The sequence below is a fragment of the Sciurus carolinensis genome, chromosome 16, assembly GCF_902686445.1.
Source record: "Sciurus carolinensis chromosome 16, mSciCar1.2, whole genome shotgun sequence".
Taxonomy (NCBI): Eukaryota; Metazoa; Chordata; class Mammalia; order Rodentia; family Sciuridae; genus Sciurus; species Sciurus carolinensis.
The window spans coordinates 5,758,618-5,779,610 of NC_062228.1; the positions used below are offsets into that span (position 1 = coordinate 5,758,618).

Here is a 20,993-nt window from a genome sequence, read left to right on the forward strand (position 1 = left end):
ATGGAATGCCATTCAGTTTTAAAAAGGAACCAGGTGCTCACACACACCACCCCCCAGAGCAACCCGAAAGCACAATGCTGAAGACACCAGACACAAGAGGCCACGGCATGTGCTGCCCTCCCTAAGAAATGTCTGGAACAGGTTAATCCACAGCAGAAAGTAGACTAGAGGTTGCCAGGGCTGGGGGTGGGAAGATGCGAGGAGGAGCTGCTTCAGGACAGGGTCCTGGAGGCTATGAATGTGCCTTGGAGTTACGGCAGTGGCTGCAGAGCTTTGAGAACATTCGTACCTGAAAAGGGAGAATTTTATGGTACACAAATTCAACCTTAACTCTTTGAAAGCAAGGAGGAGTGCAGTTGGTAAAGTTTCACCAGGCTGGCAGCTACCCTGTCACAGCCCCAGTGAGGATGAGCCTCCCTGCCACAGAGACAAAGCAGCCCTAGGAGGGACACACAGGCTGCCTGCGCGTCTCGCACACCAGCTCTGGAGGGACACCCTAGACAGGGCACTCCAGAGAGACCGGGACGCAAGGAACAGACCTTTTGGCTGTACCTGGACAAATACCAGGATCTCTCACCTATCTGCTAATGGCAGTGGGTGGTCAGGGGAGCCACAGGAAAGGAGCTCAGCGGCCTGGCAGCAGGAGGTGTCCAGACACTCTGGGTCTCAGCCTCCCACTCCTGGAAGAGTTGAGACCAAGACCTTTGCCCCTCGAGGACTCTAAGGCAGTGGCTGCAACCCAGAGCCTATGGGTCAAACGCGCTTGTCTGAATGTTTCCCTGGTCAACATCTTGAATTGAGGGAAGTCGCCCAGGAAGCCACAATCCTAACAGCCCTTGAAAGAGTCAAAATCCTGGGCAGCACCTACCCCTCCCCAGGTGGGCATGCACCCCCCTGGGCACAGCACTGCCCAGTGAGGGCTGCTCATTGCACTACCAACCAACCCTGGGGTTGGCAGCCTTGAGCTAAAGAGGAGACGCACCTTTGGAACATACAGCCTCAGCTGGTCCATTCCCTTCGGGTTCCCAGAGCAAGCCCAGCTGCTCAGTGTGGACCTTCTCTTTTTCCACCTGTCCAGGATTCAGGAACAGGGCCAGAATCACACCCACAAAAGAGCTCTGTAAAGTGATGGAACGGAAGGGCAGCGTCCACCCGGGTGCCCTGTGTGATGGCACAGTGGAAGAGGCAGCAGAGCATGACCTGGCCAGCACAGCACACCTGCCCTCAGATCCAGCCTGGCCACTTCCTAGCCAGGCAACCCAGGGCAGGTGACTGTGCCTCTCCGTGCCTCCCTTTCCTCATCTATAAAATGGGGATGATAATGACCTTGGAATGGTGGGATCAAGCAAGTAACAATATACAGAGAGCTCTCAGAACAGGGCCAAGTGCAGAGTAAGAGCTCTACAAACGCCAGCGCTGGCAGTGCAGGTGGTGGTGGCAACAGGGCTGATAACAGGTGGGGGCTGGATGAGTGTCCTGCCTCATATGAAGCTGAGAGTGGCCCTTTCGCCAGGACGTGGCTCTTCCTTTAGAGCCTGGACCTCAGCCCTCCTCCCACGGACCGCACCACCCAGCCTGTGGCCGGCCAAGGGTTCCCCAGGACAGCCTGCGTGCCTGGGCCCGAGCCTCCTCCCTCTTGCAGGTGTGAGGGGAGGACTGTGTCCAGACACTGCATCACCACGTCGATCACCATGTTCGGCACGACAGACTCTGCTGCAGGCCCTGTGACAGCATGTGACGGCACTCCAAATGGAAATCCGGACTTGAAATGCGAACCAGGCAGCCTGGGTGGCAAGGAGTGGCGAGGCCGAGACCCAGTAACTGCAAGGACCGCACGGTCCTCAGCTGCAGACTCCCAAGGCTCCCACCTGCCCTACAGGAGGAGCCCCGGTGCCACAACGTGGCCCCAAGGCCCACACACGCCTGGCCTCGCCCCAGCGCCCTGCTCGGCCCCCTCCCATTCCAGAACACGACTCCGCCCCGTCCACTGCGCCTTCCCTGCCACAGAGCCCATGCTCCCATTTCTTCCAGGTCTCCACCCAGGGCCTCCCATCTCCCTGCCAGCGCTCTCTTCTCCCACGTACGTGGAATTAACAGCATCCGCCCACCCGGGTGTGAACCTGAGCCACGTGCCTTGCGAGGCGGCGACTGCTGAGCCTCATGGGCACAGAAGCTCCCCAGATACACGCTAGAGAACCCAGGCAACGCCCAAGAGAAGGCCCCTCCATGACCACCAGTAATTCTCAGAAGCACAGCTCAACTGGCTGCCCAGACCCAGCAACCCAAGTCCAGGGCGGACATCCAGGCAGACGAACAGTCAGCAGGTGTGCGGGAATGTGCCTCCTGGGAAATGGAAACCGCGGGCCCTCACCAGGCAGTGATGGCGCCATCACCTCAGCACTGCCACACACGGAAGGCGGGGTGGTGCGAAAGGAGAACAGAGCTGTGTCCACAGTGGCAGCCGCTGGCCGCACGGGGCCCAGGAGCACTCCAAAGTGCATCGGTCTGAATTGAGATGTGATGTAGCTGCAAAATACAAACTGGATTTTGAAGGTTCAGACCAAAACCGAGAACATTAAATGTCTCTTTAATTATATAGTATATATGTTTAAAAACTAACTTTGGAGACATTGAATTAAATAAAATGCACTATCAAAATTAGTTCCAGCCATTTCTCTTAAACTACACACGAGTGACACTCGTGGCACACGCCACACTTCCCCGGACACGGCTGGCCCAGAAGCTGCCGGCTGCGGCTTCCACAGGATGGAGAGGTGGCGGGAGTGGGTAGGGAGAGCGAGGCGCCTCTGGGATCTTTTTCCCACACTTTAATTGGGTGGTTTCTCACTGTTGAACGCTAGGGGCTCTTTGTCTATTTTGGATACAGATCCCTTATCAGCCATGTGTTTTGCAAACATTCTCAGTCTGCAGCCTGTCTTTTCAAGCTCCTAACGATTCTGAGCACACAATAATTTGGAGGCAGACTGTCTGGTACAGCACCTGCCAAGGGCCTGGTGACCTTGTCAAGCCACTCAAGCTCACTTTGTTAGTAAAAGGGAAAAACTCACAGGTTGGCTGTGGTGACCACACACAATACACAAATATCCACACGCACGCACACACACACAAGCACCTTGCTACACACGTGCTGGTCACGGCCAACGGAAGTGGCAGGTGCTCCGTCAGTGCAGTAAGTCCCACGCCTTCAAGGTGCCCCCAATTCCTCAAACACACCCGCCTGTCCCAGTGCCCACGGTGCTCCCGATGCCATTTTCCCAGCTCCTTCAGAGCACAGCTGGGGTCAAACAGGAGGCAGAAGTGCTCAAGTGGGCAGCGAGGACATGAAGTGGCAGCTCCAGGACTCTGAAGAAAGGGTCACTAAAGGGGACATTCTGGGATGAGGCAGCAAACCATGAAATGATGGAAGCCGGCCTTACCTCACCCGCCACCTGAACATCCACTGAACAAACCAAGACGGGTTACCTCCTGCAAAATGGGTCTTCCAGGGCTGCGGTGGTAGCTCCAGAAGGGACACACATCACCCCACTGGGATGGTTATGACAGATAATGACAAGAGTTGGAAGGATGTGGAGCAGTTGGAATCCTCATGTGTGGCTGGTGGGGCATTAAATGCAGGACTGGAAAATGGTCTTTGTGGTTCCTTCAATGATTAAACAGAATTACAAATGACCTGGACATTCCACTCTTGGGTGCATAGCCAAGAGAAACGAAAATATATATTCACATTAACCCTGTACACAAATGTTTGCAGCAGCATCACTCACAGTGACCAGAAAGCGGAAACAATGTCAATGGCCATCAACTGATGAAGAGATAAATACCACGTGGTCTCTACACAGAGTGAACTATCACTCAGTCACAGAAAGGAATGAAGTCCCAGTCCAAGCCACTGTGTCGATGAACTTCAAAAGAAGGTAGATGCTAGAGTGAAACAGACATTGTGACCTCATGTACATACGACTGCATGATCGATGGGATCCTGCAATACGTATAATCAGAAAAATGGGAGACTACACTCTACTTATGTATGCGTTATCAAAATGTATAAAGACATTCTACTGTCATGTACAACTGAGAACAAAAACTTTTTTTAATTTAAATTTAAAAAAACTAAAAAAGAAGGCAGATGCTAGAGGTCACACGTATGTGATTCCTTCGTAGGAAATGTCCAGAACAAGCAAATGTGGAGAGGAGAGTTGTCATTGTCAGGAGTAGGAAAGAAGTGGAGATGACAATATTAGGCACAGGAGCTGAGTGTGGGGGCACATGCCTGTGATCCCAGTGGTTCGGGAGGCAGGAAGATTCCAAGTTCAAGGCCAGATTTTACAATTTAGCGAGGCCCTGAGCAACTTAGTAAGATCCTTTCTCAAAACAAAAAATTTTTAAAAGGGTGGACTGGAGATGTGGCTCAGAGACTCTTGGGTTCGATTCCCAGTAACAAAAAAAAAAAAAAAAAAAGAATGGGAACAGGATTTTGCAAGGAACAACGGAAACATTCTAAAAACAACTATAATAATGTCTGCACAACTCTGTGAACATATAAAACTCCTGAGTTGTATACTTTAATAGGTGAATCACATGGTATCATAATTATGAATCATGAATCAATGAAGCTATTATTTCAAAAATGAAAATGATGAAATCTTAGGTTCCTTCTCAAAAAAAAAGATAAAATAACTCGAGGTGGTAGTTATACATTCAACAGCAACAGCTCTTGAGTACCTACTGGGGGCAGCTGGTTCCAGAAGCTAGAAGGACAGAGACAAGACATGGCCTCCAGAAAGTAGCTTCTCATCTTTTCCATTCCAGGCTGAACTCCGTTGGCAAATCTGCATGGCCATACATTTTTGGAACCAACTCCAAACGGGAAGGTCCCCCAAGCCTTTCTCTTGAGAAAGGAAAACAACAGGCAGTCCACATCCCAGCAGCCAGACCAACCAGAATGAAACCCCAGTTGCCAACCTTGGACCGTCACTGCACTTCTGTCCCCATCAGAATTCTCGTGGAGAAAGCTGGGAAAACAGCAGCCCTGGGGTTGATCCCAGGATGAAGAGGAAGATCAGCAGCCCAGGCCACAGCAACGGCTGGGCCACCCTCCTCCACCCAACACAGTCCTGGGGATGCTGGGGTGGGTGCACAAACCTCCAGCCAAGAAGAGCCTGATCGCTCCTGAGGTTTCCCAGCCTGGGCCAGAACTAACACCCGACAGGAGGGAAGGAAGTAGGGACCACACCCGCAAGACCTGGTATGAGCAATGCATTTCATGTCTGCAAAAACTGCGGCCCGACACTGGCAAGGGTAGAGGGGGACCAGCGAGTCAGTGTGGCCTTCCTGGGCAACAGGAGCTCTTTGTGCCAAGCCCACCACAGAGCCTCCCTATCCTCCTCAAAGTGCCGTAGAAATGCATCCTATCGAACATGCATGCCAAGGACATGCCCAAACTTAGCTATGAAAACATTGCCAGGATTAATCGGAAAATATGAAACTACATAATACCCCAAAAACAGGACATTGCTTTAAAAAATAAACTGGAAAACTAGTCAGTCAAAACAATATGGAAGACATAGATTTGTTGGAATGGAGATTTTCACATTTGAAAACAAGCTAAATGTCCAGCATTGAAAGGACAGACCTAGCACACATTCTTGTCAAGTAGAACTGTTCACAGCAATTAAAATGAAGGTACTGACGTCAATGTGGACAACCCACGCAGACCATGGCAAGCCCAAATGCAAGTGGTTGGAGGGGCACATACCACACAGTGTCCATTATGTGAACACAGACAAAACACGACACGTTAATTACAGATAGAGCTGGGGATATAGCTCAGTTGGTAGAGTGCTTGCAAGGCAAGCACAAGGCCCTGGGTTCAATACCCAGTACTGCAAAAAAAAAAAAAAATTGTAGATAAAATTTTCAAAATGCAGGGGAAAGCATGAGAATGATAATTACTAAGTCATGAGAATTACTAATACTCTAGGGAGCTAGTGTACACTCAAGAACTTAACTGTATTTATATTTTATTTCTTACAAACAAAAATGGTCCAAAGCCAATATTATGACTTGTCCAAGGTGACCAGGAGAATGTATTAGTTTCCTGTTGCTGCTATAACAAATTACCAAAAACATGGTAGCAGAAGACAGCTCAAACTTATTATCTTACAGTTCCAGAGATCAGAAATCCAACAGTGTTCTCACTGGGCTAACATCAAGGTGTCAGCAGGGCTGGTCCTTCCAGAGGTTCTGAGGAGAACTAGTTCCCCTGACTTTTCCAGCCTCTAGAAGCCACCTACATTCCTTGGCTCCCAGCCCCTTCCTCCATGTTTAAAGTCAGCAGGGATTGCCGGGAGAATGGCGGACTCCGGCATGCGCCGCGTGATTCCTAGCGATCTGTATCCCTTAGTGCTCGGCTTTTTGCGTGATAACCAACTCTCGGAGGTGGCAAATAAGTTCGCCAAAGCTACAGGCGCTCTCTCTCTTTTCTACAGACGCAGCAGGATGCCAATGCCTCTTCCCTCTTGGACATCTATAGCTTCTGGCTGAACAGGTCAACCAAGGCCCCAAAGCGGAAGTTACAGACAAATGGACCAGTGACTAAGAAGGCTAAGAAGAAGAGCTCATCCAGTGACAGTAGTGAGGACAGGAGTGAGGAGGAAGAGAAGAAAGTTCAAGGGCCTCCAGCTAAGAGGGCTGCTGTACCTGGCAGGAGGGCCAGTCTGCCTCAGCATCCTGGAAAGACTGTGGCCAAAGCTTCAGAGAGCAGCAGCAGTAAAGAATCCAGTGATGAGGAGGAGGAAGAAGAGGAGAATAAAAAGAAAAAGGCTTCCCAGAAGGGAGTTAAACCCCAAGCCAAGGCAGCCAGAGCTCCTCCTAAGAAGGCCAACAGCTCTGAGTCTGATTCTGACTCAAGCTCAGAGGATGAGGCACCGAAGAACCAGAAGCCAAAGACAACACCTATGGCAGTGAAAGCTCAGGCAAAAGCCCCAGCCAAACCAGGTGTACCAGCTCGAGCAGCACCTAAAGTAACCAATGGCAAAGCAGCCAGCAGTAGCAGTGATGACTCAGAAGAGGAGAAGGCAGCAGCCATCACCAAGAAGACTGTACTTAAAAAGCAAGTTGTAGCAAAAGTCCCAGTGAAAGCAGCTGTCACCCCTACACAAAAGAGCTCTAGCAGTGAAGACTCCTCCAGTGAGGAGGAAGAGGAGCAGAAAAAACCCATGAAGAAAAAACCAGGTCCCTACAGTTCAGTCCCTCCACCTTCTGCTCCACCACTGAAGAAATCCCTGGGAACCCAACCTCCCAAGAAAGCTGTGGAGATGGTACAGCCTGTGGAAAGCAGTGAAGACAGTAGCGATGAGTCTGATTCAAGTTCTGAAGAAGAGAAGAAACCCCTAGCTAAGGCAGTCATCTCCAAAGCTACCACAAAACCAGACCCAGCAAAGAAGGCAGAAGAGAGCTCTTCAGACAGCTCTGACAGCTCTGAGGATGAAGCTCCTGCCAAGCAAGCTAGTTGCACCAAGAATTCCATAAGTAAGCCAGCTGCCACTCCCAAGCCACCTGTGGCTAAGTCAGCCATAAATACTAAGCAACCTGCATGCGGTGGCCAGAAGCCTCTGACTAGAAAGGCTGATAGTAGCTCCAGTGAGGAGGAAAGCAGTTCCAGTGAGGAGGACAAGAAAAAGAAGACTGTGGCCACCCCTAAGTCCAAGGTGACTGCCAAAACAGCACCATCTCTCCTTGCCAAACAGGCTCCTCAGAGTGGTGGGGACAGCAGCTCTGATTCAGACAGTTCTAGCAGTGAGGAGGAAGAGGAGAAGACATCCAAATCCCCAGTTAAGAAGAAGTCCCAGAAAGCAGCAGGGGCCGTAGCCCCTTCTAAAACAGCCTCTGTAAGGAAGGTAAAGGCCGAGGGTAGCAGCAGCTCCTCCTCTGATGATTCCCGTGAGGAGGAGGAGGGAAAAAAACCCAAGAGCAAGGGCACTCCAAAACCACATGCCCTCAAGGCCAATGGCACCTCGGCATTGACTGCCCAGAACGGAAAGCAGGCAAGGACAGTGAGGAAGAAGAGGAGGAAGAGAAGAAAAAGGGTGCAGTGGCAGTTTCCAAGCAAGGTTCAGGAAAGAAACGGAAGCAGAATGAGGGAGCGACTCCTCAAACAAAGAAGATTAAGCTTCAAACTCCTAACACATTTCCAAAAAGGAAGAAAGGAGAAAAAAGGGCATCTTCCCCATTCCGAAGGGTCAGAGAGGAGGAAATTGAAGTGGATTCACGAGTGGCAGACAACTCCTTTGATGCCAAGCGAGGAGCAGCTGGAGACTGTGGGGAGCGAGCCAATCAGGTTCTGAAGTTCACCAAAGGCAAATCCTTCCGGCATGAGAAAACCAAGAAGAAACGGGGCAGCTACCGGGGAGGCTCTATCTCTGTCCAGGTCAATTCTGTCAAGTTTGACAGTGAGTGACCTGGGGCTACCCTTGGCAAAACAAGGGTGATGATGGGAGGCCACTCATCTCCAATGGACCTGGAAACCCTCAGCACTGTTAGGGCAGGGTTTTGGTGAGGACAGAAGTTTAGAGTAGGTCCTAAGACATTGCAACATAATGTCCTCTCTGGTCCTTTTCTTTGTTTTTAGTTTTGTACAGATTTGTTTTTGAGTGTTGAGTATCAGGGACAATGCAAGAGGAATGTTGTTTTTTTAAGAAAATCATTTTAGTTGTTCCTGTCTTCCTGTTCTGTGGAAGTCCTCATACTGAGAAATTTGTACATTTTATATTAAATCATTTCTTATTGAAAAAAAATAAATAAATAAAAAAAATAAAGTCAGCAGGGTCCCATCTTCCCATCTGACTCTGACCCTCACACCTCCTTCTTATGAAGACCCTGTGACTGCATCAGACCCACCAACGTAATCCAGGATGATCTCCCATCTCAAGGTCTGGAACATCATCACATACGCAGAGAACTTTTTACTAAATAGGGCAAGATATTCACAGGTTCTGGAGATTAAAACATGGACATCTTCAGAACAGTGGGCAGCAGTGGAGGCCTTTATTCTACCTACCAGAGAGTACAGAACTAGTACCACTACTAGTACTCACAGCAATAGCAGGTCACTCTCATTGTAAACCTTCAGTCACGTGGCAAAACACCATGTCAACCAACATGCCAGACATAGTTACCTCCCCAAACCCAGAGAGGGAGACACCATTGTACAACCCATTGTACAGACGGGTACAATGTGTCCATGGTCATAAATCTGGTAAGTGGCAGGGCTGGGATTTGAATGCAGGGAGTCAGACCCTAAAGCCCTCCCTCTTGAGCCTGGGGTGTCCATCTTATTATTCTCTAGACCAACCTCAACATTTAAATTAGTTCATTATAATAAGATGATCACAAGAGAGAACAAAATGAAAAGGGCAGGTTACTAAAGTGTGCAATGGCACAAGACTGCACTCTGAAAATATATCCACCTCTTGCAGAAAAAAAAAGGGGGGGCGGTGTCACATGTCAACACTCATCTCAGGGGGAGGGCGAAGGGGTTTTTCCCTCACCCCAGTGTGGTTTATTTCTAATGAATTCCTATTGCTTCTATAATCAGGGGGGAATAAGAGTTGTTTTAATTGAAAGAAACAAAGCTAAGTCAGAGAGCCCAGGTCAGAACTGCCCTAAACAGGAAGCTGGCACGTCATCTGCCTTGGCCCCCTGGCCTGAGCCCTCCTGCCATCCCAGGGACCCCAGCCTTCTGTAGCCAGGCCCTGCAGAGGTCCTTCCACAGGCAGAAGTCAGGGACAGACCAGGGTGGCTGGGCATGCTGGGGAGGGGACGGCTGGCCTGGCGAGTAGACTCCAGCCCAAGCAGGACACAGGGGAGGGACCCAGGGGACCCCGGCGAGGCTGCAGCCGAGGTCCGCTCCCCAGCTCTGCAGGGTCTCTTCCTGCTACTGTAATTTTGCTGGTTTCCATTCTACAAATTAGTAAGTTCCCATTTTTTTCTCAGAACACAATCCTCACACGACACTCTGCCCCCCACAACTCACGCCCACCCGTGGCCACCAGCACAGCCTGTGCAAGATGAAAGCAGCAGCTCACGGTGCTGAGACGGAGACCTAAACAGCACAGGGCTGCTGCTCAGGGAACTTCACCCACTCTCCCTGCAGGTGAGGAGCCAGGTTGCCTGCCTCACACAACCTCAGACCAAGGGACCTACTCCAGAGGACCCCTGGCCGCGGCCACAGCCTCGCAGAGGGTCCTCCACACGTGGAGGCTGTACCTGGGCCCCCTTGTGTTCCAGGCACCTGCGGCCTAGCCAGACCCTCAGAGTGTGAGTGGGCGGCACGGCCATCCGCCCGCCAAGCTGCACATTAACTAACTTAACCCTCCCACTGATCTAATGGGGTAGGATCTGCCACTTTCCCGCCTTACAAGTGAGGAATCTCAGCCTCCAAGAGGCAGGCCAGCAGGCGACCTGGGATCACAGAGTAAGTGCCAGGCTGGGACTAGAACCATGGTTCAAGAGGAGGTGGTCTCAGAGAAGCCCTCTCTTCACCCCAGATATGGGGTGGGGGCTCAGGGAGTGCCCAGGTCACTTTCCTGATTGGTCTGTTGACAAGCACCTGAGGAGCACCTGCCGCAGGCAGGCGAGGGCTCAGGCTGGCAGCACCTCCCGCTGGCACACAGGTCCCTGCCTCGGACATCACAGCCATGGTGAGGACCGCTCAGGCCTGGTCCTGGTCCTCATCCAGCCCAGAAGCAGGAAGAGTTGACCCCTGGATCTCCAGTTTCAACCCCAAACTGCACAGCGCCTAAATCTCTTCCAAAACCAATCCAGGCCTGACGCTCTGCTGGCCTGCTCCACAGTCATCCCTGTTCCCGAGCCAGGCTGGGATGGAGGTGGGGAAAGTGTTCTTTCCAAAAGGATCCCCGAGGGGCGCCTCTTAACAGATCACCCCACCCCCGAGGACCAACAATGCAGGAGCCCCCAGGCCCGCCTCGACGGACAGCTGCTCCAGCTGCTCCGGAGCCCAGCCTGGCTTCTCAGAGTGGGATGTGTTCTCAGGCCACCTTCTCCCCTCCCCTCCTCTCCCTGCAGACAGCCCGAGTGCTGGGCTGGGCCACCTAGCTCCGAAATCCAGAGACGGCGCTTAACGTCTGAAAAACGACCCACATGACATCCCATACCGCAGGAGCCAGCAAGCTGAACTGCGGTCATGAGAAAATGCAAGGGGCATGTTTCCAAGAAACGAGAAAGCAGCAAGAGCCATGATCACCGAAGGCTTCAGAGTGCCCTCTAAGACGCGGAGACTCATGGCCCTGCTAATGAGTGCAGTCATCCCGCTTATTCCACAGAGAGGGAAAGGAGGCACAGAGAGGTTACGTTTCTTGCCTAAGATCACACAGCTAGTAAGTGATAGAGTCAGGACTGAAACTCAGGCAGACCGGCTTCACCATCCCACATCTACCTCCCTGCTCCTTAGGCCAGCACGGGCGTGACACCGGGAGTAACGCAGGGCCCTGAAGTCCCTGATGACAACTCCAACTCGCCAGTGATGTCCACTCAGTCAACAGGCCCAACCCCGTCTCTCCTCCTGCCCATCCTTTAGCAGGCTGTGCTGGTTTGCGAGGGCCACCTTGGAAGTGCCACACACGGGGCACCGAAATGACAGGTTCTTGACTCTCGGCTCTGAGGGCCAGAAGCACAAGATGGAGCAAGTCTGGTCTGCTCTGAGAAAGAACGGGGCTCCAACCCTCTGGGGGCTTGGGAATGGCCAGCGCCTCAATGCTCCCAGCATGGAACTAGGTTGTCCCCGAGGCCACGTGGCCGTCTCTCCCTGTGGTCTCTGCTCTTCCCACGAGGACCCCAGGCACACTGGATTGGGGTGGCCCCAGCTCAGGATGATGTCACCTTAGCTTTGCAAAGACCCTCCTCCCAAATAAGGTCACATTCTGAGGCCCAGGGGTTAGGACTCTGACACACAGACGTCAGGGGGACACAATGTAACAGGACCCTGCCCACAGCCCTGGGACCAGAGGAAACCTCATCTGACCCACCTGCACATCCGGCCAGAGCTGCCCAGGCCAGAGCACGCTGGTCTCGGGAAGCACCGACGCGTGCCCACACCCACTGGACACCTGTCGTGGAGTCCCCCGAGCCCCCGGAACCAAAGCCCCGGCTCATGGGGCACAGAGAACGCCAAGGTGGGACAGAGGGCTGTGCTGGGCGGTCCAGTTGTGGTGTGGGGAGGACCAAGAAGGCAGGTGAGGCTGCCTGCAGAGGAACATCACCACCAGTCTGTCACAGAGAGAAAGTCCCCAGCGCCCAGGGCCGCCACCTGCCCGCCCTCTGCAGCAAGGCTGCGTGCCTTCCTGGATTCCCACAGACACAATTCTCACCATCTTCCCACTTGTTAGGGCCATGGAAGAGTCCAGAAGGACGCCCACCAGACCCACTGCCCGTTCGGGCCCTTGGCTAGAGCACCTGTCCCAGCACCCTCTGCAGCTAGTCACATGCCAAGTCCTAGTCACCAGGAGGAGGGAGGAAAGGCACCTGGGTTCCAGGCCTCAGCTGCACAAAGCTACTGACCCACCTTCCACTCCTTCTCCTCCCCCATGTGCTGACCACACAAGGATCCTGCAGTGGCCTCTGACACCTTAGGGGCTGGGGGTGCCGGCAGACTGCACAGTCCCACCCCCAGTTCCACAGGACCGTGACTTGAGCAGGAGTAACCTGCATCAAGAAGTAATTTGTAGCTGGGTATGATGGCGCACGCCTGTAATCCCAGAGACTCAGGAGGCTGAAATAGGAGGATTGCAAGTTTGAGGCCAGCCTCAGCAACTTAGTGAGACCCTGACTCAGAATAAAAATAAAAAGGGCTGAGAATGTAGCTCAGTGGTAAAGTACCTCTGGGTTTCATCCTCAGTCCTGTTTAAAAAAAAAAAAAAGAAGAAGAAGAAGTTGTTGAAGTTGTTGTAGTAATTTGTTACTGTTGTCAGCCTCACTTAATACAGAAGCTTTATTGCTGTGTCCTCTGCTGGAAAGCCGGCCCCCAGAGCTTCCCATGGCTCCCGCCTTCTCGCCTTCAACTCCTACCTCAAGTGCCACCTCCAGCAACAGGCTACCTGAGCCTGTCCTCGCTGCTACTCTGTCACAACGCTGTCTCTTTCACTCCTAACATCCATCACAATTCGAAGTGACCGAATCATTATTTTGGCTTTTCTGTTTCTTGAGACTGTAAGCTCCCTAGGGATCTCTACTGTCCTGTTCACCACCTTATCCCCAGCGACAGCTGCCAGGTGGCACCCACAGATCCTCCTGCAGTACTTGCTGAACCAGAGCCACTCGGTGCCCGTGATCCCACCACCCAGCCTAACGCGGGACCGCGTCTCACACCAGGACTGGAACCGTCAGCTCCGCCTTTCGCCCCAGCAGCTCCCATGTGGATGCGCCCCAGTGGGGAGCAGCGCTGGCCCTGGAAGAGGAGGGGAAGGCCTCGCGTCCACATTAGTCCCCACATCCATCTCATCTCTGCGTCCACAGCGACACCGATGGCAGCGAGAGCAGGTGGCCCTTGAGCACGTCCCCTGGGCCAGGCCCCTCGGAGGCGCCTCACGGCTGCCTTTCACCAAGTCCTCACGGGACCCGATGAAAACCATTCCCTTATTTTCCTTCTTCTACAACGAGACCCAAAGAGGTGACCCGAGAGGCCACGGCTGCACCCCTAGTAAGCACCAGGGCCAGGATTTGAACTCAGGCCTTCGGGCTCTGGAGCCTGTGCTCCTGTATACCACCGGCCACTGCACACCTGTGCTGATAAGTAAGAGTCCACGGGCCTCGGGCTTAGGGACAGTGCTTCATGGAGGCAGCGCAGGGACCGCCCTCAGACAAGAATGCCGGGAGATGAAAGGGCTGCGCCACTTCTGGGTCTCTGCGCTCAAGAGCTGAAGTCCGCAGACCTCAGCAGCTCACGCAGGCCATGTTTCCAGCAGCACGATTCACAACAGCCAAGCCCGGGACCGGCCAGATGAGCGGATAAAGAAGACGGGGCACGGCCACACCTTGGCGGCTCGTCCAACCATAAAGAAGGGAATTGGGTCACTTGTGGGAAAGCAGACGCGAACCTGAAAGCACTATGTCCAGCAAAGTAAGCCAAACTCAGACGGTCGAGGGTCGTACATTTTCTCTCACGTGTGGACGCCAGAGAGGGAAAGCGGGGCAGGGAATGGTGGGGACTCTCCGGAGAATAGAAGGGAGATCAGTAGGGGAAAGGGACCAGGGGAGGGAGGGGGGAAGTACTAGGGAGCAGGTGACACTGTTGAACCACGCGTCTGCAGGCATACGTGACAACAAACCCTGCTGTTATGTAGGATTATAATGCACCAATAAAAAGACAGACAAAAAAGATCCCAGTAAGAAAACTACTCTTTCATTGTTTCACGAAATTTCTATTCTACTATATATTTTTTTTAATAAACAGGAATCCAAGGATGGATTTCAGCATGAGCCAAGATACGCGACCGCCTCACTGTACCCGCCCCTGGCCCCGCGAGCCCTTTCCCACGCTTAGTTCAAGGTCTCCTCCGGCTGCACCCTCTCACTCCCCGCTGGGCCAGCCCACGAGGAGGAGGACCCGGTCTCCTTCCTCAGCGGCTCCAGAGTCTGGCCGAGCGTCCCAGGGTCCCGGCTCACGGGCACTGACGCATTTCCCTCCTGCTGCACCCAAGTGCCAACAGGCCCCGTGCTGGCTCCAGGTGGCGTCTCGCATCCCTGATCACAGCAAGCAGGAGGGGACCCAGCTTCCGACAGCAGGCAGAACCAGTTCCAGTTGGAGTTCTGCCTTTCCTGGCCTTGGCATGTCACCTAGTCTCTCTGAAACTCGGTCCCCACGTGAGTAAGGCGGGGATGAGCCCTGCTTGGCAGGATCGCCACGGAGACGGCAGACAGCACAGGCCTGGCCCCGACTCCGGCACCCTCAGGTCATCAGCGTCGTTACCGTCACTGTCACGGGCCAGGCGAGCACAAACCTGACACCAGGGCACGCTCCTCTGTTGGACCCCTCATCCGTGGGCAGCAGACCGAGAAAACATGCCTAAGCCAAGTGGCCACCTGAAGAGAGAAGCCTGTTCCGTCGAGATGGATGGGTCCCAGCCCGCAGAGGTGGCTCACGGCCTTGGCCAGTCCTATAAAGACCCCCTAACAGGGGACACCGTGCAGGCTCCCAAAGCACATTCCAGACCTCCCAAATGCATGAGATCAAGATGACAGCCAAGGACTGGGCTGGGGCTCAGTGGTGCCCTTGCCTGGCACCTGTGAGGCCCTGGGTTCGACCCTCAGCACCACATAAATAAAAGTATTATGTCATCTACAGCTAAAAATATAAAAAAATGTATAAAAAAGATGACAGCCACGGCCCGACCCAGAAAGGGCCTGAGCCAGCCCCTTCCCCGGGAGACAGACCCTCTGGGGCCCTGGAGGGAAGAGCTGCCACACTGCGCACCCCAGCGGTCCCACCAGCTCGCTCCGCCTCCGAGGCACCGGCTCAAGAGCAAGGAAAGCCCTCCTTAACTCTCAATGCAGAGGGCCAGCGGGATGCGGCACCACCCCCTCGGGCAGCAAGCTGGGTCTGCAGGGTCCCCAAAGGTCCATGTGCCAAAGGCTTGATTGCCAGCCCACGCGGCTCTGGAGGCGGGCGGGAGCATGGAGAGGCAGGGCTGGAGGGGAGTCTTCAGGCCACTGGGTGGCGTCTGTCCCTCAAGGACTTTCACTCCCTGGCCGTGAGGGAAGCCCTTATCCGCCACCACACGCTCCCGCCATGAGGTGCCACCACAGGCCCAAAGCCACAGAGCCAACTGACCTGGACCAACACCTCCAAACCGTGAGCCAAAGCAGACCTTTCCTCTCTGTAAGTCGATGGCCTCAGGTGTTTGTTGCAGTGACAGGAAGCTGACTGACGCGCACGTTTGGAAAGGAAAAGGAACCAAAGGTGAGAAGAAAGCAGCTCCTCAAGGTCTAGTTCTGAGGCCAGGCCTTGGACTCCCCGCCGGGGCTTTTAACTTTGGGCCCTCGTTGTATCAAGTGGCGGCGATGCAATGTTTCCCACGTGTAGAAAAGCACAGAAGATGAAAGCCGTTTAATTCCATCCAATGGGACAGAAACGACTGCTATCTCATTTGACGGGCACGAAACAAGACCAAGTGGCAAACGTGTTCCCAGCCATACCTCCAGTGGGTGGCACAGCAGAAACGTGGACCACAAACTCCGGGTGCAGAATCCGCCTGTTCTGTGATCACGTGCTGCCCACCCTAGATGACACACCACTCCCTCTATGGGGGGAGCACCCCCCGACTCAAACCTGAGCCAACTTAGCGACCTGAGCGCGTGCAAGTGATTTTCTGGGACTTGTGAGGCTGTCATAAGATGCCCTGCAGCTTCTGCCCGACCCCACCATGCGGTAGGTCCACAGTCCCACTGAGCCCTTCTAGCCTTCTACACCCAGGCACCCCCGGTGAGAGCGAAGAGTCTGGAACTTTCCAGACCAGGCAACATACCAGCTGAACACCACCAAATGACCTTAGCCCAGGCCACAGAAAAGTGAAGAATGGCCCAGCTGGGCCTGGTCCAGGTCTCAGACACATTTGCATTACATGGCACCCACTGGTCCCTCTTCAAGATGCTACCTCCACCAGACACCTGGACAGTCTCTACCTCAACTCACCATGTGGGCAGCTGCTCCAGAAGAGGCCTCTCCTTTCCCCACTGGGTCCTCACCCCAGAAAGGTAAGAACCCTCTCTGCTGGCTTCGTATCCAGTGCACAGCCCAGCTGTGCCACCGATCATGCGGTCTTGCTATGGCTGGTCTTGGCATCGGTCACCCCTCTTGCAGGTTGAACTCCATCCTCCCTCCTGTGCAGGCCAAGGGGATGGCCAATGGAGCTGAACAAAGACATCTATCAGGCGGGGTTCCAAGAAAGTCCTCTCACCCAGCGACATTCCAAAGCTCTATACAAGGCAGGCACGTGACTTTGAGCAGCTTCCCACCTTAGCACCACCCGTATGTGATCCCAGGTCATTACTGTGCGTTACCAGGCAGCATCCCTGGGCTCTGTGCAATAGACACCGGTAGCATGGTGCCCAGTGTGACCACAGAACACCACCAGACTCCCCCAGATGTCCCGCTGGGCGAGGGGCGGGTAAAATCACCACGGCTGTGAGCCCTTCACTTCCTTAGACGTCACTTGGTGCATGAGTCAGGTGTGGGTGTCACCCAGGCCTGCGATGGGGTCCTGACACCTGTCTAAAAGTCATACACCTCTTACCAAGGACCCCCCAAAACCACACATCCTGTGCCCCTGTTTGCCTGCCCCTTCCAGCCACCACCTGGCAAATTCTTATTCAACTAGAAACCCCTGAAGGAATGCTGGAGCTGAGACGTCACCCTTTACAACAGGAAACTGGAAAGCCCTCCCGGGGCCTGGGGGCTGCTCTCTCCAGGGGCTGGGGGAGCACGGGCTAAGCTCCTCATCCCGACCGGCAGCTTCTGCCACTCCACAGCACCGCCGACTCTACAGCGTGTTCACAGGCACCATCCGACCTCATCACGCCGCTCCTGAAAACCCAGTGACGGTCCCTGCTGCCACCAAAATCATCCAGACACCCAAGCCAGGCCTCAAGTACCTGGGTAAGTGGAATTCTGCTCCCCAGCAGCGGCAGCAGCCAACACTGGAGCAGCGGCAGCTCCCGCGCACTGGGACCCCGCGCCTCGCTTGCTTATTCCCACCCCTAACCCTGTGGGGTACACAGACGGCGCTCCCATTTGCAGATAAGGAAATGGCAGCTCAGGGAGAGGAGGTCACGAATGAGCATCAAATACCACTCAAAGTCAGCCCTGTCCGCTTAGCCAAATAGATGACACAGGTTCCAGGAGGACAGGAAGCTCTGACCTACCGCTGGCTCTCCAGTGCCCGGAATGGTGCGTGGCAGAGCTGGCACTCAAATGGGGGTGGGAGGGTTGGGAGGAAGGAGTGGCAATGGAGAGGGGAAAGGAGGAGGGAGGAGAAGGGAGGTGAACAGGGAGGAAAGGGAAGAGAAAAGCGGAAGATAAAGGAGAGAGGAAGGGGCAAAGATGGAGGGAGGAGGAGGAAAGGGGAGGGAAGGTCTCCAGAGTGGCCGGGGGAAACCAGGCTAGTGACGCTGCGGGGCAGGGCGGGCAGGGCTTGCTCTCAAACATCTGGGTGAGTGGAACTCTGCTCCCCAGCAGCCCAGTCCTGGCGGAAGCAGCGAACGATGCTCTCAGCCCCTCCAGGGAGAAGGAAGAAGAAAAGCAGCCAGGAGGCTCGAGAGAAGGAAGCGAGGAAGGGGAGAGCTACAGAGGCGGATCCCAAGCCAACGCCTGCCTCATGCACGCTAGGATACGCTTCTGGAGAAGGTTCCGGTAACCTGAACCTGTAATACCCCGGCCTGGTGTTTCTGCTGGCCAGCCAGGCTTGGGGCCTGTAGGCCACCAGGAGACAGGAGCACACCTCCACTCTCCCCCCAGCTGCAAGTTTCTGGGCCACCTGGGAGGTGGGGCAAGGCCAGGGACACAGCGGGGAGAACATAAGGCCTAAACATAACGGCCTGTTCAAAGCAGGGCTTCCAGCTGCCACCTAAGACCTGCGGCCTCCGACACCAGAAGAATCCTTTCAGAAAGCTCTTCAGCCTCGCTCACGATAGCACGAATCAAATGAAGAACTACACCAAGCTATCAGAATCTACCCGGGGATAGCTAAGTGCAGAAGCCCTTGGCGTGTGGGTGAGAGCCCGGCTTCTCTCTGAACCTATGGCTGAAGTATAAAGTGCAACCCGTTTTGTGGGGTATTGCCAAGCTGCCCTTTAAAATTAAAATACACTGTACCCTTGAACTCTCAAATTAGTCTCCTAGAAAGCTGGCCCCATGGACAGTCATATGTGCACATAAAAAAACAATGCAAGGATACCACAAGGCTGGTGGCAACATAAATGGTACAGCCACTCGGGAAAAGAATCTTACAGTTCCTAAAATGATCAAACCAAGTTAGTATGTGGCCCAGCGTTTTCGCTCCTAGATAAATCCCAAAGAACTAAAAACATACACCTACACAAACACTCATACACAAATGTTCACAGCAGCACTATTCCCATTAGCCAAAAGGTAAAAATAATCCAAATGTCCATCAACAGATGAATGGATAGACAAAGTGTAGAATATCCCTATGATGGAATATTATTTAGCTGTAAAAAGGAATAACACTCTGGTCCATGCTACAAAGTGGCTAAATCTTGAAAACATCATGCTAAGTCAGTCACCAAAGGCCATGATAGAATTCCATTTGTATGAAATGTCCAGGATAGGGAAAGTAAGTTAGGGCTGGGGCTTGGGGGCATGGTTAGCGGGTATGGGGTCTCCTTTTTTGTTCTGTTTTTTATTGGTGCATTATCATTGTACATAATGAGGGGTGTGTTGTTGCATATTTGTACACATATGCAGCATAACAATTTGGACAAGGAGATCTCTTCTTGGGGAAATGAAAATGTACTAAAGCTGACTGCTAAGGTCCTTGCATATATTTGGAATATTCTAAGAGTTCTGCACTGTCCATTTTAAATGGGTAAACTGTATGTGAGGTATGCCAATTATCTCAGTAAAAACGCTTTTCTTTTCTTTGAAGAATGCAGGGATAGCTACTGCAGCTAGCAATAAACGGCTAAAACAGCACAAACCATCCATCTGTGGGCTGAGCTGTTACACTGTGTCTGTGCTCTGGAATGCTGTGTGGCCAGGAAAGAAGGAGGCAGACCAATATGTCCTGATAAGGACCCACCCCAAGATAATTAGCAAGTAAAAAAAGAAATCAAGGTGCAGAAGTATTACATTGTAGTTCCCATTTGTGTTTAAAAAAAAAAAAAAAAAAAAAAAATCTCCCATTACACAAGCACAGGATATCTCTGGAAGACAAAAGAAACTAATGAGCTTGCCCTGGGGGAGAAAAAACATTCATGAGTTGACTCCCCAACTCCCAAGAGTACAGCTTAATTCACCATTTAAAAAGTAGTTAATAAAAACAAAATCTTGAAGCAAGACTCTGCAACTGCAAATGGCTTAAGTGCCCTTACTCTTACTTGTTAGAAACAGTCTTAGGAACTTCAGAAACGGAGCCAATCGCCCAATCTACCAGGGCTGGGGAAGGGAAGGAACCTCCACCAGGACCAGAACTTTATTGGAAAGCGGCAGAATAGTCAATGACGTACTCTCCGCACTTGGACACAGAAGCCAAGGTCTTGGGCTGCAGCAAAGCACAGTGGGCAATGGCCCCAAGCTACAAGTCTCAGCGAGCTCGGCTCCGCAGCCACACCAACCCCAACACTGCCTAAGTGTCATTTCCAAGCTGGCAGCTGGGACTGCTGGAACTGTGGCACAGGACCTTCCTGGCTCCTCTCCCCCACCTGCTCTAGAACGCCCCCTCCTCAAGACCCACGTGAAGTGGCGACACTGGGCTTCCCATGTTTTGTTCCTGTGGGGACAGGATGGAACCCAGGCCCCCACATGCTAGGCAAGAGCTCCACCCCTGACCTACACCCCTGCCCTTGTTTCTATTAAAGAGGTTAAACCAACATTCGTGGCAACAATCGTGGTGGCCAAAGGCAGGAAGATGAAGAGGTGACGGGCCAGGCAAGCTGGCCACACTGCCTGCAGCGGCTGGTACTCACAGAAGCCCTCGATTTTGTCAGCAGTCTTGCTCCAGGCCACCTGCCGCGTCTCCATGATCACCTGGACGGTCCTCCGCTCAGGAGTGGACTTGCGGAAACTGAACACAGTCATCACTGTCCCCAGCTCCAGGGCTCTCTTGATCTGGCTCTTCTCATATTCCGGAAGAGCATCCACATCGAACATGGTGGACATTGTCAGCCTCTCCGGTGGAAGAAGTCAGGAGAAATAAAGAGGCTGGAAGAGCAGAATAAAGGAG

General features: G+C 53.1%; 2 protein-coding genes across 2 annotated transcripts in view; one reads left to right on the forward strand and one right to left on the reverse strand.

Annotated features, from left to right (window-relative positions):
* Plcg2 (phospholipase C gamma 2) overlaps positions 1–20,993 on the reverse strand; it is a 137,249-nt gene that overhangs the window by 111,213 nt on the left and 5,043 nt on the right. The window contains exon 2 of the mRNA XM_047528056.1: positions 20,737–20,971. Within this exon, the coding sequence (XP_047384012.1) occupies positions 20,737–20,929 (193 nt within the window). The 5' untranslated portion in view covers positions 20,930–20,971. The remainder of the gene's footprint in view (positions 1–20,736; positions 20,972–20,993) is intronic.
* LOC124966615 (nucleolar and coiled-body phosphoprotein 1-like) lies at positions 6,373–8,736 on the forward strand. Its single transcript, XM_047528057.1, is given in 3 exon segments — positions 6,373–6,492; positions 6,495–8,072; positions 8,075–8,736. Coding segments are annotated over 3 exon segments (2,103 nt in total). The 3' UTR covers positions 8,480–8,736.